At 43.4% G+C, this 23847-nt stretch overlaps 1 protein-coding gene across 3 annotated transcripts in view; it reads right to left on the reverse strand.

Moving 5' to 3' along the window:
• Positions 1 to 23847, reverse strand: part of SUB1 (SUB1 regulator of transcription) — a 72335-nt gene that overhangs the window by 14545 nt on the left and 33943 nt on the right. Inside the window, exons 1-2 of one of the 3 annotated variants that reach the window (XM_003310757.6) lie at positions 3986 to 4132; positions 1034 to 1106 (exon numbers count right to left, since the gene is read on the reverse strand). In XM_003310757.6, the coding sequence (XP_003310805.1) occupies positions 1034 to 1105 (72 nt within the window). In that variant the 5' untranslated portion in view covers position 1106; positions 3986 to 4132. Of the gene's footprint in view, positions 1 to 1033; positions 1107 to 3106; positions 4133 to 23847 lie in introns of those variants that run through there. The other 2 variants (XM_009449337.5, XM_063811348.1) reach the window with 2 other exon arrangements.

Consider the following 23847-nt stretch of genomic DNA (forward strand, 5'->3'; position numbering starts at 1 on the left):
GATGCTCAATTTAGCGAAATTCACCAATTACGGTGCAGCTGTCATCTAATGCAGAAAAAGCCTATCTTGTCAATGGGTTTCAAGTTAGCTTTACTGGGTGCTGATTTAGTTAAATGGAAGGGACCAGAGCATAAACTTAGTACAAACTTAAAAATGTACCAAGTCTAAAATTCAGAAAACCTTATGTGCAGAATAAACACCAGTAACTGAGAGAACTGTCAAAATTAACATTTTATGGCCACTCATGATGGCTCACACCTGTAATCCCAGCATTTTGGGAGTCTGAGGCAGAAGAATTGCCTGAGGCCAGGAGTTTGAGACCAGCCTTAGCAACACAGCAATACCTGGTCCCTACAAAAACATTTTTTTTTTAATTAACCAGGCATGATGCCCGTAGTCCCAGCTACTCTGGAGGCAGAGGTGGGAGGACTGCTTGAGACCAGGAGGTCGAGGCTGCAGTGAGCCATGATGGTGCCACCACACTCCCGCCTCGGCAAGAGAGTAAGATCCTGTCTTTAAAAAAAAAAATTAACATTTTACAAAAAAAAATCTGGTAAATTTCTAAATAACGGCAAATAGTGACTTTGGCCTACTTAGAATTCTATGACCCTAGGATCCAAGGCAGTGGTTCTGCAACTTTAGGGTTCCTAATGGTGCTCAACAGAAGACTTGTTAAGTCTGATTTAGGGCCTATGAGTATGAATGTGCAAAAAGCATCCTAGGCACTTCTAGTCAAGTGGTCCAGAGACCAACCATACCTCCAGAAATACCCATTCACATTCTTATTTATTTATTTATTTATTTATTTTAAAGAGACAGGTTCTTGCTATGTTAGCCTGGTTGGTCTTGAACTCTTGGCCTCAAGCAATCCTGCCACCTCGGCCTCCCAAAGAAGTAGGATAACAGGCATGAGCCACCGCGCCCAGCTAGATCCTCATTTTAAGATGTTAATACACCTTTTACTATCCTTCAGAATGGGATATGGACAATATTGTTGAGTATCACAAAAATGACTTGGTGCAGTAGTAGTCACCTTTTTGTCAACCTCACTGTCAGAATCACTGCCAGAAGAGCTTGAAGAAACAAGTTCCTTTGATTTAGGCATCCTGAAAGAAAAATACATTACAAAAATAATTAATAAGGTACTCTACTACTTTCAACTTAGCTCTCCCCCAATCAAAGAAAAAAATCAAGGACAAGTTCCACGGTTCATTCTACCATTTTTGTGGTACTGAGTTGTTACACTGAGCACAAGTTTTAATCTATACCCTTTTAAGTTGCAAATAACATGCAGGGTGCAATGTGCTGAACCCAGTAAGAACAATGAACTAAATGTCATACACTCCTACACCTCTAACCTTTCTCCAGGCCAATGGATCTTTCTATACTTCGTTTCAATGGCATTACACACTATGGGTAGGGTAAACTGCAAGAAGGCAGCAGACAACAATTACTATTAAAACCAGAAGAAATGTAATTCTATTACTGCTTTAGACTTCTCATCAATGAGATCGGAACTAACGTAAAATTATTCACTATGGGGAACTGACCCCAACATTTACACAACAGGGAACTAGCTGTACTATGCAAATGTGACATCTAATTAATTTTTACATAATATTTTATTCATATTTTGACTTTTTGGCCATATCACCAAAATAACGACAGGTACTAATTCAAGAGTACACAAAATTATACGCAATTCGGGCCGGGAATGATGGTTCACGCCTGTCATCCCAAAACTTTAGGAGGCCAAAGCAGGCGGATCACCTGAGGTCAGGAGTTCGAGACCAGCCTGGCCAACATGGTGAAACCCTATCTCCACTAAAAATACAAAAATTAGCAGGGCACGGTGGCACACCTGTAGTCCCAGCAATTCGGGAGACTGAGGCAGGAGAATCGCTTGAACACCGGAGGCAGAGGTTGCAGTGACACGAGGTCACATCATTGCACTCTGGCCTGGGCAACAAAGCAAGACTCCATCTCAAAAAAAAAATCTTACACAATTCACAGCAATTCATTACATTTTACACAGATTTTTCTACTCTGGAACATAATTAAAATTTGAAGAACCTATTTATGGGAGGTGCAAAACCCATTTATGTGAGGTGCAAAACCTTCCAGCAAATTCCTACCATGCTGGTAACTTCCCAGGTCCCCCCAGAGACATAGATAACTTAGGGCCTTGCTTACAAGTGGGTGTTTACTGAGTGCCTGAGTGCAAGTTTGCAGAAAGCAAACTATCAGTAAGCCTAAGCCCCAAATTTCAAGGAATTCCAAGATACGTGGATACCTCTATTCAAGGCACTTATAACACCAGGTCATAAAACGCTGATTATCAAAATATCTTTTGCTCTCCCCATCTCAGAAGAGATTAGGTCCTATTAACCCATTTATGCCGGAGGTTGCAATTTTTTGAATTTATGCAAGCAGACCTTGGCGATGATCTTGAGCAGTAGCACATAAATAACTCCCACATGCTTAGCGTTCCAATAATGGAACACTAGGCATAAATTAATTTCTGTATGCGTTAAAGGGCCTAATAAACACATCACACACTGTATTTGTTTAATACAAGAAAAAAAGACTTAAAATTCCTCCTCAAAAAAAAAAATCATAAATAATCTAGCTCTCTAGACGAAACCTGCATTAGCACTGACATTGCATATGTTCCAAAATAGGAGGTCAAGGAAAAAGAAGTGGGCCACCCCAAACCTAGCCATTAAATTCAAAAAGCTCAATCTGATTTTAACTGGTAATGTCTTCAAGGGTAAATTCAGAAGAGAAAAGCAATGTTCATGACCACGTTTTATCCGTTTTTCCTGTTTCTGCTCCATTTTGCAACCTCATCTCTAAAATCAATTTAGTTCAGTTTTTTATGCTAATTAATACAACAAAAAGATATTTTTAAAAAAGGTAATTAAATTGAACATAATTTTTCACTTTGAAACTGTCGATCATAACTACCGTCTGTTATCAAAAACTGCCTGGGGGCCTAAGAATTTTTCAAAGAACCACATGGTATTCAACCCAAAGAAGTCCACTGGAGAAGAAAGGTAACGGTAACTAAAGCCAGCCTCTAAACTTTTAACAAATATATATTTACCTTAATGAGCCTGTTCCAATGTGGGGGTGGGGGGAGAAGCAGCTTGTAATTCAAGTAACTGATACTGAAACCACTATTGTAGAATTTATACAAAACGCAACTTTAAAAAGAGAAACGAAATCTTCAGCCTTTGCTGATTGAGGGAAAGATCAGAAAAAAACGAGGTGAAAATGAACCAGGACTGAAGGGCACACGACTTCGGTATAACAGGAAGGTGACAAGCACAAGATCAGGGAAGGGGTCGCGGGGCCCCAGCAAGCCGCTAGAACCCCGTGGCTAGCAGCCGCTCGGGCGAGGGGAGACAGGTTGGTCGGAGGGGGCGTGGGAGGCGGCGAAGTGCGGAGAAGACGGCGTGGGAAGGGGCGGGATTTGCACCAAGCGCCATTTTCTTCTCTCGAAGCGTTCCCTCCCCCTGCACATCAGCCGTTCTTCCCCCGGCCCCCTCCCGCCCGCATCCGCTCTCCCAGTCTCCAGAGCGCCCCGCTCAGGGCGAGGGGCGGGGGAAGAGTAGGTAACCGCACGCGCCCCACCTAGGCAGGCCGCCGCCGCCGCATTGTCCCGGGGACGCCGCGACCCTCTCCCCGCGACTCCTCACTCCCCGGCCGCCCTCAATATACCGCCCCGGGCCGCAGCGCCCGCCGCCTCGACTCGGCTCCCCGGGGACAGGAGTCTACCGCGTAAGGGCCCACAGCGCGTCAGGCGTGGAGTCAGAAACGGAGAAGGGGGCCGGGGACGCCGAGGGGAAGGGGGAGGTAAGGCAGAGCCGCCATTTCCCGCGGCCATTGCCGGCGAGAGGAGTGGAGGGCCGAAGGCAGCTCACGGCCCGGCTGGGAGGGTAGGGGCCCCGAGGAGTAGGGGTAGGGGGTCCCGCGCACTCACGCTTCGCTCGGCTGTAGCAGTCGAACACCCTCTTGGTCGTTCGCTCGCGACTGACAGAGAACCGGAAGTGACGGCAGCCAGGAGACGCCGGCCCCGCCGCGCTGGGGCTGCGGTCACGTGATGGGGTGTGGCCTCCCCACAGAAACCAACACTTAGACCCTTTCCAGGGCCTTAAAGGGACCGCGTCTCTTCCTAAATGGGTGACGCGAAAGTCAGATGTTGGAAGATTACATCTGACCCTTGAGAGAATGAAAGAGCTAATATCCTTCCTGTAGGAGATGGCTTAAAAAAATTTTAAAAAAAGGAAAACGCCAATAAAACATGAGTGACAAGCGCCAAGCTTTGCGTTTGTTCAATAAATGTTTACTCTAATGAAGCGAAGGGGTCATAATGAAAAAGATCAATACTCTGGCCCATTTTCCCAGAAATGGTCTTCCTACCCCACTTCACCCACCTCAATACATGCCTCTGCCTCCTAAAATCCAAAGGAAGGAAGCTAAAGTCACAGCGTTTAATTCCAGAAAGTGCAAGAAATCCTTGGAGTACTCCTTATTCCTGTATTGAAGTCCTGGAGATGTAAGGGAGTTCACAGAAGGCAAGAGGAATCCATATACAAGCAGGAATATAGCTAAAAGATTATTTGAATATGTATTTGAATGAATACTTCCTACAGCTAAGAATCAATATAAAGGCATATCTATTAACAAAGATTTATCAAGCACCCACTACGTGTCAGACGCTGCAGGAGGCAATTTACATTACTCATCCTAACAAGCATGTTCCAAAGCAGAAATGACTGTTCTCTCCATTTTATAGACGAGGAAACCAAAGTTAACGCCCTATGGAGAGGATATTTCCTGTTATAGCTGAAGCGTGAATTGTCCTTATGTTCTCTCCCTCCAGACCCTATTTTCCTGCCTCAGGTAGAGGAATGGTATGGGATTTTACAAGTAGAGGATGGAATCCTGTCGAAGCTCAGAATTGCACATCGGAGATGCCACAGAGGCTAAGGAAGGGCAGTGGGTTGCAGAAAGGGAGGAGTGTTTGGATCTACATATGGAGCAGTTAGACCTGTGGTTCCCACCCATCCCACCCTTATAGGAGAAGAGAGTTATATATTCCCTGCAAACATTAAAGCTGGGAGCGGAATGTGTAATGGGGTTGAGACGCAAAGAACACAGCGGATGGAATCAAAGTCTGAACACTAAACGTGAAAGCATCCCCCACACGTCCCTTTCTAGAATTACCTGACTTTTAAAGGATTAAATGCTGACAAAAATACAAATTAATTCCTTAGTTTGTTGTGAAACTCTCGATCATAATGAAATAAAAGAAGCCATGAAAATAAACACTGACATCAGGCGCGGTGGCTCACCCCTGTAATCCGAGCACTTTGGGAGGCCGAGGTGGGTGGATCACCTGAGGTCAGGAGTTCGAGACCAGCCTGACAAATATGGTGAAACCCCGTATCTACTAAAAATACAAAAATTAGGCGGGCGTAGTGGCGTGTGCCCAGCTACTCAGCAGGGTAAGACAGGAGAATCATATGAACCTGGGAAGTGGAGGTTGCAGTGAGCTGAAATTGTACTACTGCACTCCAGCCTGGATGACAGAGTGAAACTCCGTCTCAAAAAAAAAAAAAAGAAAAGAAACACTGACATTATGCACTGTCATGGGACACTGCGCAGCTCCACACCTAGCTAAAGAAATGCTTAATATTCAAGGTAAACCACGTACACTTAAATTAACATGGTATCCCCTCCATCTGCAACCCTTCCTGCTTTAACAAGTTTTCATTCAGTTTCTGTGTCACTGAGGGAACTGGGCAGTGTGCCTGCTGTAGGTTTGGGTTTCGGTTCTCTAAGCGTCGGAGGTGGAGAGCTGTTAAGGAGGTATGCATTTTTAGAAGTAGGGAGACCTGAAACTTTGCATGCAAATTTGTTGGCTCAATTTTCCTGGGTGTGGTACTTTGTAAAACTAATCGAAAATCCTTGATCCTAAGCGTTGCCCATTTTTAAAAGGTAAACATAACCCAAGAAAATAAACAAAAATAATTTTTTATATAGATGAAAGAGGAAGGAAATTTTCTTATTTTAAACAAAATAGGGGCCAGGCGTGGTGGCTTATGCCTGTAATCCCAGCATTTTGGGAGGCTGAGGCGGGTGGATCACCTGAGGTTAGGGGTTTGAGACCAGCCTGCAAACCTGATGAAACCCTGTCTCTACTAAAAATACAAAAAATTAGCCGGGCGTGGTAGCAGGCACCTGTAATGTCAGCTACTCGGGAGACTGAGGCAAGGAGAATCGCTTGAACCCAGGAGGCAGAGGTTGCAGTGAGCTGAGGCTGCACTGAGCCTAGATCACACCCATTGCACTCCAGCCTAGGCAACAAGAGCGAAACTCCGTCTCAAAAAAAAAAAAAATAAGACAGCAGTTGCTTTCAAATAATAGAATGGGAAGGAGGTGTAATTCACATGCATTTGTACATTGTAGGGTGGGGAATAGCTCCTTTTATAGGCAAATTCCTAGAGGGCATCTTTAAAAGTGAAAGAACTCCCACTTTCCACTCCAAGCCTTGGTCTGGAAGAAGAGGGTGGCACAAAAAGGAATGTGCTGAATTTGGAGAATCTGTAGGTGTCCCAGAAAGGGAGGTAGACTGGGAAGTAGGGCTGAGAAGGGAAATAGTTCACAAACTATGAAAGGGACAGAGCTTGAGGAGGAGACTGCCAGGAAGAAGTTCCTGGAGGCCTGGAGTATGGCACGGGACTGTTAATGCGGTTCCCTCCAAGGCCTTATGCTGTCGACACCCTCCGTTACTCGCTTCTTTCAAAGCTTCCGAAAAAGGCTTATTCAAGTATCAGGATATTATTTTGAAATCTTACCCAATGTGGCTTTTGTTACTAGCACTTCCTGCTTTCTGACCTTCACTCTTTCCCCATCCCCCGTTTTCTCAGCTACAGCATTTGACTAGAAGAAGGATGTTAGACCAGAACACACAGACCAGATTCTTGGCTTTTGACTTTTTTAAACTATTAGGATTCCAGGCATAAATTACCGATTTAAGGTAATATGCTATTAAAGTTTTTTTCTGGCTGGGTGCTGTGGATCCTGCCTGTAATCCCAGCAATTTGGGAGGCCGAGGTGGGTGGATCACTGGAGCCCAGGAGTTGCAGACCAGCCTGGACAACATAGTGAGACCCTGTCTCTACAAAAAATACAAAAAAATGGGCCAGGCACAGTGGCTCACACCTGTAATCCCAGCACTTTGGGAGGTCGAGGTGAGTGGATCACGAGGTCAGGAGATCGAGACCATCCTGGCCAACATGGTGAAACCCCGTCTCTACTAAAAATACAAAAATTAGCTGGGCGTGATGGTGCGTGCCTGTAGTCCCAGCTACTCAGGAGGCTGAGGCAGGAGAATCGCTTGAACCCAGGAGGCAGAGGTTGCAGTGAGTCAAGATCATGCCACCACACTCCAGCCTGGTGACAGAGACAGACTCCATCTCAAAAAAAAAAAAGAAAAAGAAAAAGAAAAAAATTAGCTGGGTGTAGTGGTAAGTTCCTGTAGTCTCAGCCACTCAGGAGGCTGAGGCAGGAGGATCGCTTGAGCCTGGGAGGTCAAGGCTGCAGTGAGCCATGAGTGCGCCACTGCATTCATTCCAGCCTGGGTGACAGCCTGGGTGTTTTTGAGACCCTGTCTCAAAAACAAACAAACAAAAATAGTTCCTTTTAGCCCACCCCACTCGCCTGTAGAGATTATTGCAACTGTGAAAGGGAGGAGTCAGAAGAGAAAGGAGATGAGGCCCCTCTTCAGTGTCTAAGGAGTAGAGAAGTAGTTCTGCTGTCTGTCCCCACACCAGCCCTGGGGAAGGAAGGAAGCATCAAATCCCCAGAGGGCTTAGGGATCTGAGAGAGCAAAGCAAACTGGTGCCTTGCTTTCCAGGCAGCCGAGCTCTCCGAGCTCCTCTGCAACCCAAGCGCCCCTCCCTCCACCACAGAGTTGGGGTAGAGATATCTGTGTGGTGTGTCAGGATGGCCGACCTCAGGCTTCCTCACCGAGTTCAGAGATGCCCCAGGGTACTGCAGCATTCAGGGGAATGTCTTTCTCTTTGGCCAAGAGTGGCACAGATGTGTCAGTGACAGCCAGCAGACCTGGGGAGGACTTGCAGTGAGGAAGAGGAAATCTCACCACCCTCAAATTGCATAGAGTGCTGTAACAAAGGACATCTCAACAAATACCAGTGTGAAGAAGTGAGAAGGATCAAGAATCAGACAAGATGAACTGTTAAGCAAAGGCCAATGATACGGTCTCCATCTGTGTCCCTGCCCAAATCTCATGTCGAGTTGTAATCCCCAATGTTGGAGGAGGGGGCTGGTGGGAAGTGATTGGATCCTGGGGGCAGATCTCCCTCTTGCTGTTCTCGTGATAGTGAGTGAATTCTCACGAGATCTGGTTGTTTAGAAGTGTGTAGCACCGGCCGGGCACAGTGGCTCATGCCTGTAATCCCAACACTTTGGGAGGCTAAGGAGGGTGGATCACGAGGTCAGGAGATCGAGACCATTCTCGCCAACATGGTGAAACCCTGTCTCTACTAAAACTACAAAAATTAGCTGGGAATGGTGGCACATGCCTGTAATCCCAGCTACTTGGGAGGCTGAGGCAGGAGAATCACTTGAACCAGGGAGTCGGAGGTTGCAGTGAGCCGAGATCATGCCACTGCACTCCAGCCTGGCGACAGAGCGAGACTCCATCTAAAAAACAAAACAAACAAACAAAAAAAAAACAGTGTGTAGCTCCTCCCCCTTGTCTCTCTTCCTGCTGCTCCAGCAATGTAGGATGTGCCTGCTTCCCCTTCTCCTTCAACCATGATTGTAAGTTTCCTGAGGCCTCTCCAGCCATGCTTCCTGCACGGCCTGTGGAACCATGAACTAATTAAACCTCTTTTCTTTATAAATTGCCCAGTCTCAGGTAAATCTTTATAGCAATGCGAGAACAGACTAATGCGGCTGTCATGGACAGATGGGGAAAATGGGCCAGACTCTACCACTACCCTTAGTGCTCTGACACCATGTAATCCTACCCCACCTCTGTCCAGAATTTAGGAGAGAAAGGGGGAAAGGGAGAAATTATGAGTTTGACCTGAAATTGGCCACGATTAAGCTTTTACCACTAGGTGAAATGGTGATCATTAAACACAATCATAAGAAAATGAAGAAAGTCACATTTCCTGAGAGCCTGAGTTTGTAGCACAAGAGACATACCAGTAATATACAAAGAAGAGGAAACAAGAAAGAAAGGGAGAGGAATAGGCTTATGTGCCAGGGATGTGGTGGGCACCTAGGGAGGCACCTAGGGAGGTCAGCCGCCTCTGGTTTAACCTCCAGGCTAAAGCAGGAAAGCAGATCACAGCGTGAATGACTAGGAGAACATAACTCCTTCCAGGTTATTTTGGGAAAACTTAAGAATTCTGGAGGTCCCACGGCACATGGAATGGTAGCACCAACCATTCAATTTGGATATTAAAAGATATGGTGGCTCTGGATGTCTAGAGGTTTTAGGAACACCTAGGATGGGGCCATGTGGATCATACATGCAAAAGAGAAAACAAATAAAGCAGAAACCTGGGCATCCTCCAGTTTAGTGAGTCTGAAGAACTGGGAAGGGAGACAGTACAAGGTAAGAGGGTTGTTATGGATTGAATGCTTGTGTTTTCCCCCAGATTCATATGTTGAACCCTTAATCCCAGTGGGGTGGTATTATAGGTGGGGACTTTGGGGCATACTTAGTCATAAGGGTGGAACCCTCATAAATAGATTCATGCTCTTATGAGAAGAGACAAGAGAGAGCTTAATTATTCTGTCTCTGTTCTCTGCCATGTAAAGATACAACAAGAAGGCAGTCATCTGCAAACCAGAAAGTGGGCCCTCACTAGATATGCAGGCACCTTGATCTTGGACTTCTCAGCCTCCACAATTGAATAAAATAAGTGTTGTTTAAGCCACCCAGTCTATGTTATTTCTGTTACAGCAGACTAAGACGGGCAATATACACTCTCCCCAAGAGGAGACACAGGGAGCACCTACTCTTTGTAGGGTGTGAGTTATATCCATCAGATGCAGTGATGTGAGAAAAAGTTAAGGCATAAAAAGCCCTGTGGGTGGGGCTCGGTGGCTCACACCTGTAATCCCAGCACTTTGGGAGGCTGAGGCAGGTGGATCACTTGAGGCCAGGAGTTCAAGACCAGCCTGGTCAACACGGCAAAAACCCATCTCTACTAAAAAATACAAAAATTAGCTGGGTGTGGTGGCACATGCCTGTAATCCCAGCTATCTGGGAGGCTGAGGCAGGAGAATCCCCTGAACCTCAGAGGGTGAAGTTGCTGTGAGCTGAGATCACACCACTGCACTCCAGCCTGGGTGACAGAGCAAGACTCTGTCTTAAAAAAAAAAAAAAATCCTTGCTTCACAGGCTTTGAAGAAGCTGGGAAAAATAATTTTCCTTCTCCCTTTCCTGCCCTGCTAAACTCTGGAGTGTTAGGCCTAGAGACAGAGAGGAAGAAACCAGCAACAGTGTTCACCTGGTGTTATGTAGGCTTGGCTTCAATGAGACATAATCCCAGATCAGAAAGCCAACAACGGCAGTCAAAAACAAACAAAGTGAAATTCCTCTGTCAGCAGTTATAGTGGTAATGCTGGTCATCTGGAGACCAAAGTGGGCAATTTAATATGGATGAGAGGAGAAAAGGAAGGACTGAACTTGCTCCCCATAGCAGCGCTATGACCCATGCGCTAAAATTTTCTTCCACCAAACAAGTTGCTACAGACCCTTGTATTTTATCTACTGTCAAAAATTAACTTTCATAGTACAACATTAAAAAAGCTAAGAATACGTAATTCCAAAAGTTTAATACTCCTTCTCACTCAAGTAATTATAAATAAATATGAATTACATGAATTACATGTAAAGTCATATGCAATGAGTAACAGCAATATATTTAAGGAAGTTATTTAAATACAAACTGCTAAGCATTTCTCCCCTAGGGTGACTTTTCTGAACTTGGTACTAGAGCTATTCTTAGATCCAACTTTCATTAGAAATGCAGTGTCACCTTTTATAGAAGAACGCATTTTGTAATAGCAAATATATGTACACCGTCTTTAGTAGGTGAATAGCACAACTCCTCCTGCTAGCTATACCTGACTTATTTAATGTGCTATAAAATAGTGTAATTACTTTCTAGTAAATATGCTGTAACTTACATTCAAATGAGTGTTTTCTCCTTCAAAAGTCATCTTCTTGGAGGCTGCAAAAACATTGTAATGACTCTGACATTGGTCAAAGTTAACTTTTAGAATTCCTCTTTGAGAATGGCTGTCAGAGCTTGAGGCATAGTCTTTTACAGGCTCCCAGCAACAAGAAATCTTTAGCTTTTGCAGTTAATTTCTATTTGTAAAGAGCAAAAAGGTTTCTAAGTTCCATGATCAGTAATATGAGTAATTAAAAAATTTATAAAAATGATATCCTTTTATGGATTACTAATTGGCCCTGGTAACAAATACAAAAAAGAAAAATGTTCAGTGCAAATGTGGGATCACTGTTTGAACAAATATGTAATGTCCCAAGAAGACTACTATGGAGGATAGTTCATTTATGTGTTCTGGTTTCACATGTTATGTGTTACGTGTTACAAAGACAGTCTATTTAAGTGTTAAATTTTCTGGAGTGCTCAATACTTAACATGCATACTATGTTGCTATGCTTGTGATAGTCAATAAAAAGAATTTGAAAAATCCAATCCAAGTATCTACCTCTTAGCTGGGGCCCAGCACTAGGCTGGCTGGTTGACCATCACACCCCTCGCAGGAAGCATAGCATGAGATGTATTAGCCAATGGGTTACGTATAGTGACTGAATAGACAATCAAATACCATCACGGTCTCGACTGAAACAAGAACTTGATCTGCCAACAGCCCTGCTTAGCCAGAGATCACAGGAGAGAGTGATACCTGCATTGAGAAACCCAAATTATTTAATTTGGCAATACCTTCAGAGTACTACAGTTTAGCATAGTTATGCAGACTCTTCACCTCTGAACTCTCAGAGAAACTAGCAGCCCGGGGTCAAGATTACAATGCTGCTCAATCACATCCTGAGTTTTTCATACCACTGGTACTTCACAGTGGTCTTTTCACATCATTGTGTCTTCAGTTAATGTATTTCTTGTTTGAAAGATCAGCTTATTGCTTTTGGTTTCAAAATTTTAACTATGATTAACAAACCAAGACAGGTGTATTGATTCTGGTATCTCAGTGTTTTAAAAGGTCTACTTTTTAGTAACCACTTATATGGACATTCTTGTTCCTCGGTGACTTCTGCTAGATTATCAAGCCCTAGACTTCAATAGTTAAATAGTGTATTCTATCATGGCAGAACCTAGGACACAGTTGACTTTATATCCCTGAATAGGACAATACTGAAAATGGAAACTCTTGCAGAAGTATATCTGACTAAGTCCGTCCGGGACATAGCATCCAACAAGAAAAACTGGGATCTACACACAGAAGAAAGTAGCAAGGTAAAGAAATCGGTAAATAATTTCTCTCCAACGAGTTTTTAATTTATTCGCTAAAAGAACTTCAACTGTTATAATTGTTAAGCAAATTCCTCAACAATTCTGCTTTCTTATGCCCTGCTGGTTTAGTTTTCTGCTGTTTCTTGTTTTAGCCCTTGCTCTAAATTTTCCTTTAAAGAAACTTCTAGAGACATCTACCACATTAGATTCTGCTGAAATATATTATCAGATTAGTAATTTATTTTCTCTAAAGACCTGGAGCTTTTTTTTCAAATGAGATATTTCCTCTATGAATTCGAACTGTTATTCTGGAGGATAGTTTTCTTTTTTCTGTCTTCTATTTTTTGTTTTGTTTGCTTTGGTTTGGTTGGTTGGTTGGTGGTTTTTTGTTTTGTTTTGTTTTTCTTTTTTAGTCTGAGTCTGTCTCTGTCGCCCATGCTGGAGTGCATGCAGCAGTGTGATCTTGGCTCACTGCAACCTCTGCCTCCCCAGTTCAAGTGATTCTCCTGCCTCAGCCTCCCAAGTACCTGGGATTACAGGCACCTGCCACCACGCCTGGCTAATTTTTTTTTTTTTTTTTTTTTTTTTTTTTGTATTTTTAGTAGAGATGGGGTTTCACCATGTTGGCCAGGCTGGTCTCGAACTCCTGACCTCAGGTGATCCGCCCGCCTTGGCCTCCCAAAGTGCTGGGATTACAGGCGTGAGCCACTGTGCCCAGCAATTTTTGCTTGTTTTCTTATTTACCAGGGATGCTGTTAAATAGGATAGTTTTCTAATAAAACTTGCCCATTTTAAACAATCTATATGAATTCAGATTTCTTTAGGTCATTTATGTAATTTTTATTAATTCTTCAGTATTCTGACTAGGAGCTCACCTATAAAGCCAAATTAGAAGCCTTAATTCAATAGTGTAAATATCTTTGTGTCAATTCCACATAGAAAGCAGAGATTTTGTCCTCATAACATGTTATCAAGGTGTTGATGCTAAATCCAAGCAGAACCCTAGATGTGCAGAAAGGATGCTGCTATCCATGGTGATTTAAGGAGAAAGCAGGTAGAACTAGTAAATGTATCTCAAAAGTGATTCTCCAAGAGGGACTGGGAGAGTCTTGCCTTGTGAAAAGACACTTAGAGAACGCATAACCAGATCTCTGGGTCCTTTGGTGCAAAGTCCACTGGGCATTAACACTTCTGATTTAGAAAATCAATCAACTGCCAAACTTATCTACTATGTGCGATCACTGAGCTTGACTTTAGGACCAAAGAAATCCAAGGGGGAGTTGGCAGCATCTTCAGAGCACCTCCTATATACCGGGCACTTATGCATGTCATCTTATTGTATTCACATTAAGCCTGGGAGAGAGGTGTTTTATTCCATTATAGAAAGGAAGAAACTGTACTCAGATTGGTGAAGGGAGTTACCTGAGTTAGTAGGTTGAATTGTAATCCCTCCCCCAAAAATCTACCCAAGTCCTAACCCTAGTACCTGTGATTGTGACTACATTTGAAAATAGGGTCTTTGCAGATGTAATCACATTATGACAAAGTCATACTAAATTAGGATGGGCTTCAAATACAGTGACCTGTGTCTTTACCAGAGAAAGCAGAAAGACATTTGGATGCATCTTACAAGCCGAGGAACACCAAGGATTGCGGGCAGGCACCAGAAACTAGGCAGAGGCAAGGGAGGACTCTTCCCTAAAGCTTTCAGGAGGAGCATGGCCCTCCCGTTGCCTTGATTTTCGACTTCTACCCTCCAGAACTTTAAGATAATAAATTTCTGTTGATTGATTGATTGATTTTTTGAGACAGAGTCTTGTTCTTGTCGCCCAGGCTGGAGTGCAGTGGCATGATCTCGCCTCACTGCAATCTCTGCCTCCTAGGTTCAAGCAGTTCTCCTGTCAGCCTCACAAGTAGCTGGGATTACAGGCGTCTGCCACCACACTTGGCTAATTTTTGCATTTTTAGTAGAGACAGGGTTTTACCATGTTGGCCAGGCTGGTCTCAAACTCCTGACCTCGAGTGATCCACCTACCTCAGCCTCCCAAAGTGCTGGAATTACAGGCATGAGCCACCACGCCTGGCCAAATTTCTGTTGATTTAAACTACAAAGCTTGTGACAATTTATTACAGTCTTAGGACACAAAGATACCAGTGTCACACAGCAGCTAAGTAGCAGTGCTGGAATTTGATCCCAGTTGTTTGCTTTGCAAATACTAAACATAACCCATATACCACGATATCAAGGGGGGATTTTGTTGCCACATGATTTCTGAACCTATTCAAGGCTGTCCTAGACATTATGAGCCAAGGAGAAGTGGTAAACTGCCTGAATTCAACCTAAGAGTTACAGATGCCCAAGCTGCATTCTCTCAGAGAACTGATACATGGGGAGCTGCATAGAGGCATGGAAAGGTTGCTAAAGAGCTGGGTCCAGAGACCTACAGTGATATTGACCATAACGGGCGAGGGCAAGTCATTTTACCTCCCTGGGTCTCAGTTTCCTGTTCCCATCAGAGGTCAGGTTAAATATTCCATGGGATCCCAGACAACTGTGTAACCAGTTGGCTGGCCCACCCCAGACGTTTTTAAAAAACTTTTTGGCCGGGTGCAGTGGCTCATGCCTGTAATCTCATGGCTGTAATCCCAGCACTTTGGGAGGCTGAGGTGGGTGGATCACAAGGTCAGGAGTTTGAGACCAGCCTGGCCAACATGGTGAAACCCCATCTCCACTAAAAAAATATAAAAATTAGCCGGGCATGGTGGTGTGTGCCTGTAATCCCAGCTACTTGGGAGGCTGAGGCAGGAGAATTGCTTGAATCCGGGAGGCAGAGGTTGCAGTGAGCTGACATCGCACTACTACACTCCAGCCTAGGCGACAGAGCAAGTCTCCGTCTCAAAAAAAAAAAAAAATGCAATAGCTGTAAGGGTTCAGTGGTTTTTGGCTACACAGATGAATTGTATAGTGGTGAAGTCTGGGCTTTTAGTGTACCTGTCACCCGAATAATGTACATTGAACCCAATAGTGAAACATTTTAATTTCTACTTTTCTTTCTTTGTTTGGTCAGTAAGTTTTATTTTAATCTTTTTTTTTTAATGTTTTGCCATAGGATTAGTTACATCTCCATTTAAATGTTTCTTCTTGTATCTATTCATTTTCAGGCATTAGAAGTTAAAATAATGGAAATAGGGCTGGGAATGGTGGCTCATGCCTATAATCCCAGCACTTTGGGAGGCAGAGGAGAGTGGATCACTTGAGCCCAGGAGTTTGAGACCAGCCTGAGCAACAAAGTGAAACCCCCATCTCTACAAAAAATAGAAAAATTAGCCGGCCATGGTGGCATGTGCTTGTAGTCCCAACTACTTGGGAGGCTGAGGTGGGAGGATGACTTGAGCCAAGGAGGTCAAGGCTGCAGTGAGCTGTAATTGCTCCACTGGCCAGCCTGGGCAACAGAGTGAGACCCTGTCTCAAAAAAAAAAAAGAAAAAAGAAAGAAAAAAAAAAGGTAATATATTTCAGTGAAGTGCACAGTATTTCTTTCTCCTTCTTGACAGCAGCTCACACTTTTAATGAAGGACCCAAGCCAGCACAGTGCTCTCGTAGCCACAGCAGGTGTAAAAGAGAAGTTGACTGTTTCAAAGATAAAAACGATGAACCGTTCCCAAAATAAACATTAATCTTTTGAAACCATCAACCATGCAGAGTAATGCAAATACTAAATTGGGTTGTTTTCCAGGATGACTTTTCTTTAAGAATGTCAAATGGCAAAAAAAAATGCACCTGCTTTTACAGCTGCGACTCTGAACAGAATCAAGCAAAGTCCCCCAGTGATGCATCCTGTCTAATCTCATAGGTATAGAAAGGAGGCATTCTTAGCTAAGAAGAAGAACTGGGCTGTTTTCACTTTGACTTGCCCTTCTTTGTGTGTGTTCAAAGGAGTGCTATTTATAAAAGTTCTAAAATCAAAAGATTAATACAGTCGAGGAACTTTTGAGGCACCCTCTTAGACACTGGCTCAGCTTCTTCTCTTTCAGCAAGCTGAGCTGCAGTGACTGCCAACAGGGAGAGAAAGAAGGTGATTGCATGTGAGAACGTGGAAACTGGAGCCCTTCTTTCCAGCCTCCCTTGTGAATTCTCTCAGAGGTGGAAAGCCCATGGCATCATATCACAATAGCCTCCTTCTGTCATTTTTAAATGCACAACCAGGATTGTTATCAACAATATTATTGTTATTATTATTTTTGTCATTTTATTATTTTGGTGTGGGAGAATCTGATTCCCTGAGCATAAATGTGGGGGGGCTGTGTGTGTGTGCACACATACACACACATACATATTAAATGACAAATTAAATGACATACTATCCATTGTTGTTGAATAAACAAGAAATGTTTTGTCAACTCTACAGGAGATGCCAATAGAATCAATAAATACAGAGCGAATTCGAAGAGCAAGGTACTATGCCAGCCATTTTGAAACAAAGATGATTCATTCGAAAGGTAAAGTGACCGCTAATGGGTATGAGGTTTCTTTTTTCTTTTTTTTCTTTTTTCTTTTTTAAATAGAGACAGGGTCTTGCTATCAGGTATGAGGTTTCTTTTTTTTTTTTATTGTGAGACAGAGTCTTGTTCTGTCACCCAGGCTGGAGTGCAATGGCTTGATCTTGGCTCACTGCAACCTCTGCCTCCTGGGTTCAAATGATTGTCCTGCCTCAACCTCCCGAGTAGCTTGGACTACAGGCATGCGCCACCATGCCCGGCTAATTTTTTGTATTTTTAGTAGAGACAGGGTTTCACCATGTAGGCCAGGCTGGTCTCGAACTCCTGACCTCAACTCCTGACCTCAGGCGATCCGCCTGCCTTGGCCTCCCAAAGGTGTGAGCCACTGCGCCCAGCCAGGTATGAGGTTTCTGATTGTGGTGATAAAAACGTTCTGGAATCAGTGATGATGACTATATAACTTTGTGAATACACTAAAAATCACTGAATTGTAACTTTAAAAGGGTGAATTTTATGGTGTGTGACTTGTTTTTGTTTTTGTTTTTGTTTTTGAGATGGAGTCTTATTGTGTTGCTAGGCTGGAGTGCAGTGGTGCGATCTCGGCTTACTGCAGCCTCCGCCTCCCGGGTTCAAGCGATTCTCCTGCCTCAGCCACCCGAGTAGCTAGGACTACAGGCGCACACCACCATGCCCAGCTAATTTTTGTATTTTTAGTAGCGATGGGGTTTCACCATGTTGGCCAGGATGGTCTCAATCTCTTGACCTCATGATCCGCCTGCCTTGGCCTCCCGAAGTGCTGGGATTACAGCACCACTGCACCCAGCCTATGGTATGTGAATTCTATCTCAATTTATACATACATACATGCATATATATAATTAAAGAATAGCTAGTATGTGCCAGAGAGTCTGTGCTAGGCATTGGGTAAATCATACCTAACCTGTTTGAGTCACTGACTCTGTGTCAGCCTGTGTGCGAAGTTCTTTGCATACATCCTCTTATTTGATCTTTATAATCTCCTTGGAGGGAATGAGTATTGGTACCCCATTTTATAGCTAAAGAAATGGATTTAGAGAGTCCCTTGCTCAAAATCACATGTGAAGTTAGGTTTAATCATGTGAAACTGCCATTTTGTAGACAGTATTTATGTTCATATGTCATCAGTTTCTTATAGCTCAATCTAGTAAGTAGCTCTGTCTCTCTGAGTTTGTAACTGTGTACATCAGGAAACCACTCTAGCCAGATTAAGCAGCAAAGAATCATGAGAAGGTAAGAGCCTATGTCCATAAATGGCAATGTGTACTAAAAACGACTTCATATGAGTGAAGAAATAAGGTTATATTGTGTGAAGTCACAAATAATTTGAGGTTTATCTGTTACAGCACCTAGCACCACTTACCCTAATGAATACACCAGGCCTATTGGACTCCAGAGGCTGTGTTCTTGTCCACTGGTAATTTGTCTCCTTCAGGGAGTTTAGAATCTGTTGACAGATACATGTACAATGTACTAGAATACTAGAATCAAAAATAGAAATTGGTAAGTTCCACTACAGTGAAACAAATAATGGATTATAAGGTTAACATAACAGAGAACACGAAAACCAGTGGCTTAACCAAACTAGGCCCTTATTCTTTTCGCAAAGCAAGAAGTCTGAGGATACAGTCCAGAGCTAGAAGATCATCCTCACAATTCCTTTAGCGACCCAAGATATATCTTCCTTTCCACACCACCATCCTTAGCGTGTGGCATTCTGTGAAGGAAGGATAAGTCAAAGGACAAAGGTGCATGCCAGTCAAATTAACCCCTTTTTAGGCCCCCTCTGAAGTCTCTCCCAGAAATGAACACTTAGCAAGAACTATTTCAGTGGCTGCTTGTGATTTCAAGGAAGACTGTAAAATATATTTTTTTATTTTTTTGTTTTTAAAAACAGGATTTTTTTTTTTTGAGATGGGGTCTCACTACATTGCCGAGGCTGGTCTTGAACTCCTGGGCTTAAGCGATCCTCCCGCCTTGACCTCCCAAAGTGCTGGAGTTTAAGCTACGTGGCATGAGCCACGGTGCCCAGACTAAAATTTGATTATTACTAAGATGGTGAAATATATCACTCTGTACAAATTAGGATGCCGTTAGTAATGGAAAATGAGGAGTGAACAGTAGGAAGGCAACTAACACATTCTGCCTCATACAGGAAGAAAGTTCAAAAGCCTGGGTGGACAGAGACGGACAAATGTCTACTACAGGGATCAGCCAGGATTTACACCCAGGTTTGACTGCTCCAGAGCCAGTACTGTTAACTCCAGGTGATGCTGCCTCCTTCATGGAGTATATAGTCTAGAAATGTGTTTGCACTACTTACTGTGACATAAAGATATTATATTAGTTTCCTATTGTTGGCGTAGCATATTACCACAAACTCAGTAGCTTTAAATAACAATAATTTAGGGTTTTACATTTCCAGAGTTCAGAAATCCAAAATCAGTTTCACTGGGCTAAAGTCAAGGTGTTGGCAGGGCTGGTTTCTTCTAGAGGCTCTAGAAAAGAATCCGTTTCCTTGCTTTTTTTTAACTTCTGGAGGCTGCCTGCATTCCTTGGTTCATGGCCCCTTTCTTGAATTATTCCAAGCTCTTGCTTCTGTGTCCCATCTCCTACTTTCATAATGAAATCTCCCTCTTCCTCCTTTTTATAAGGACACTTGTGATTACACTTAGGGCTCATCCAGATAATTTAAAATAATCTCTCCATCTCAAGATTCTTAACCTAATCCTATCTGCAAAAAAATTATTTTGCTTTATACGGTAAAATCAAGAGGTTCCAGGGATTAGGACATGGATACCTTTGATTGACATATTATTCAACCTACCACAAATAGTAAGTTAGAAATTATTAAGTGCAAGGAAAAAAAAAAAAAGGATGACCACATTGGCAATTGCCTTGAAAAAGGGGCAAGCAAACTGAGAAACATAAGATTCAGAAGGCCAAAAGAGAAATACTACTTGGAGAGCCTGAAAGAAGAGTATAAACAATCTGGAAATGGAAAGATAACACAGACATCATGGGAAATAAGTACAATAACCCTAAATTACAAACAGCCTGTGTCAGAGCTGAGGGGAAACTTTGAGACCAAGAGACCCAGTAAGGGTTTATCTCCAAAGCTAGACAAAATGTGGTTCAAGATTACTCATGGTGGCCAAGCGCGGTGGCTCATGCCTGTAATCCCAGCACTTTGGGAGGCTGAGGCAGGCAGATCACCTGAGGTCAGGAGTTCAAAACCAGCCTGGCCAACATGGTAAAACCCCATCACAACTAAAAGTACAAAAAAAAAAAAAAAGAAAAAGAAAAATTAGCCTGGTGTGGTGGCACATGCCTGTAATCCCAGCTACTCAGGAGGCTGAGGCTCGAAAATCGCTTGAACCTGGGAGGCAGAGGTTGCAGTGAGCCAAGATCACGCCACTGCATTCCAGCCTGAGCAACAGAGTGAGATTCGGTCTCAAAAAAAAAGAAGAAAAAGATTACTCATGGCCCTGGGAATGTCTTCCAAGCCTTTTGTACCCTCCTGTGTCCTTTCCAGTGATAGAAGGCAGCTCTGGCTCCTCTTAAAGTTTGGAGAGCCTCAAAATCAGTACTCAGATGAAGCAAGAGAGGTGCCTGGTGCCCACACTGACCCTGGACTTGCATCACCCTAAGTGCCTCCTTACTTCTTAAATTTTACACAATAGACACCTCACTTTCTCTCACCCCAGTCCCCAGCTCTGGAGAGCTTATAGATAAGCAAGGCCTTGAGGTCTTGAGGAGTTTACCAAACCCTGAACAATGTGAAGGAAGACATTTTAAGCGGTATAATTTATCAATCTTCCTCCTATTATGAGCCCTTGAAGACATTTTAATTTCTGAGTCTAGATATTTTGATGAAGCAAGGCATCCCTTCACCCAGGGGAGCACTCAAACAAAAGCTGAATGTCTCCTACTATTTGCTTTTGCTTTTGGTTAACTTTATTTCTTCTTTTTTTTTTTTTTTGAGATGGAGTCTCCTTCTGTCACCAGGCTGGAGTGCAGTGGTGTGATCTTGGCTCACTGCAATCTCCACCTCCTGGGTTCAAGCGATTCTCGTGCCTCACCCTCCCGAGTAGCACGCGCCACCATGCCCAGCTAATTTTTGTATTTTTAGTAGAGACGGGGTTTCACCATGTTGGCCAGGATGGTCATGAGCTGCTGAACTTCTGATCCACCCACCTCAGCCTCCCAAAGTGCTGGGATTACAGGTGTGAGCCACCGCATCCAGCCTTTTTTTTTTCTTTCTTTCTTTCTTTCTTTCTTTTTTGAGATGGAGTTTTTGCTCTGTCACCCAGGCTGGAGTACAGTGGCACAATCTTGGCTCACTGCAACTTCCGCCTCCCAGGTTCAAGTGATTCTTTTGCCTCAGCCTCCCCAGTAGCTGGGATTGTAGGTGCCCACCACCACGCCCCATTAATTGTTTGTAGTTTTAATAGAGACAAGGTTTTGGCATGTTGGCCAGGTTGGTCTCAAACTCCTGAACTCAGGTGATCCGCCCACCTCGGCATCTCAAAGCACTGGGATTACAGGGGTGAGCCACTGTGCCCGGCTTCTTTAGGTTAACTTTCAAGTCATCAAAGTTCAAGTGTCTTAAAAAGGAGGCCACACCCCAGGGGATTCCTCCCTGCAACAGGCCTGCAGGGACCTCAAGAAGATTTCTGTGAGGACAAAGGAGGCACCCAGGAGGCCTTGCTGTTCATACCCCTGTGTGACCTGGATTCTATGGACTGCCTGTGCATGGCTCTTTTGCTAGTTTGATGGTAAAACAAAGCAAAAGGTGAAAAAGAAATAAGGATTAAAAGTATCTGCTATGGTTTAGATATGGCTTATTTCTGCCCCCCAAAACTTACATTGAATTTGATCCCCGATATGGTGATGTCAGGCCTAGTGGGAGGAATTTGTGTCATGGGGGTGAATCCATCATGAACAGATTAATGCCCTCCCTCAAGGGTGAGTGAGTTACACTCTAGCTCTATTACTTCTTGGCAGACAGCCAGTTGTTAAAAAGAACCTGGCACCTCCCACCCTGTATTAGTCCATTCTCACATTGCTATAAAAAAATACCTGAGACTGGGTAATTTATAAAGAAAAGAGGTTTAATTGGCTCATGGTTCTTCAGGCTGTACAGGAAGCATGGTGCTGGGATCTGCTTGGCTTCTGTGGAGACTTCAGGAAACTTACAATCATGGCAGAAGGTGAAAGGCAGAGCAGGAGAGAGAGAGTAGGGAAGGTGCTACACACTTTTAAATGCCCAGATCTCATGAGACTTCACTCACTATCACAAGGACAGTATCTAGGGGGATGGCACTAAATCATTCATGAGAAAGCCATGTCATAATCCAATCACCTCCCACCAGGCCCCACCTCCAACACTGGGGATTATGTATCAATATGAGATTTGGGCAGGAATACACATCCAAACCATATCACCTTCTCTCCATTGCTTCCTCTCTCGCCATGTGATCTTTGCAAACACTTGCTCCCTTTCACCTTCCACCATGAGTGGAGGCAGCCTGAGGCCCTTACCAGATGCAGATGTCCAATCTTGGACTTTCCAGCCATCAGAATCATGAACCAAGTAAACCTTTTTTTCTCTACAAATTACCCAGCCTTAAGCGTTCTGTTATGGCAACACTAAATGGACTAACCATCAAAGTCTAAACAGGAATGCTTTTTCTTATTATGACTAGAAAACATGTAACTTCTCCTGATGAGACTGTCCCAGAGAAAAAAAGAAAACAATCTGAAAATGCAGGAGAAAAAATGAATCCAGGAATGTTTGAAAGTTACCCTTTAAGCTCATGTTCCCTACAAGGGTTGGGAAGAGGGGCTGGTTTGAAAGACTGATGATTTGCTCTTGTGCAGGGTTCATCGACCCTGACAACATTACATTTGGGGTCAGATAAGTCTTTGGCAGGGGGGACTATGCTTTGCATTGTAGGATGTTTGGCAGCACTCTTGGCCTCAACCCACTGTATGTCAGTGATATCTCTGCCCTAACTGTGACAACCAAAAAAATGTCCCAATATATTGCCAAATGTTCCCTGGAAACAGAAATAGTCCCTGACTGAGAACCACAGCTCTGGGGAGTTATCAGTGCTTCAGCTGAGTTCATCAAAGTAAATTTCCCATCCTAGAATTCCTGTTAACTCTGAATGAGAAGAAAGGCAATAGTATTCTTCAAAATGACATGTCACAGAACAGTAACTCATCATTCCAGTTACCCTAGAATAATAACCAAAAATAGATTACAAATGGATTTTTATGTATTATATGGAAGCCCTAAATTAGTGGAGGAGGGGAGACACGGGGAGCTCGCTCTGCCCCTCACAGAGACTTCCAAAACACCTTATACCTCTCCGTCCACAAAAACTCACCTGCAGATGCTCCCTCGTCCTACCCTTCTTATCTGAAAATGATACCAACAGCTACATCTTTTTAACTCTGCAATTCAGGGAATCTCAATGGAGATCATTAGATAGGTGACAATTGTTTTAAAGTGTTGAACTTTAGGTATGTGTAACATACCTAAAAAGTTCATATATATGTGTGCTCTATAAATGAAATTATATATTTTTTATATATGAAGTTATATATATACTATATATAATTTTATTGTATATAATAATATATACAATATACATACACATTTATTGCATGTAGTAATACAAACTGGCCCCTCTTCCCAACCCTTGTAGAGAGCATGAGCTTAAAATGTAATTATAAAATAACCCTGG

The sequence above is a fragment of the Pan troglodytes genome, chromosome 4 (genome assembly GCF_028858775.2).
Source record: "Pan troglodytes isolate AG18354 chromosome 4, NHGRI_mPanTro3-v2.0_pri, whole genome shotgun sequence".
NCBI classification, from domain to species: Eukaryota; Metazoa; Chordata; class Mammalia; order Primates; family Hominidae; genus Pan; species Pan troglodytes.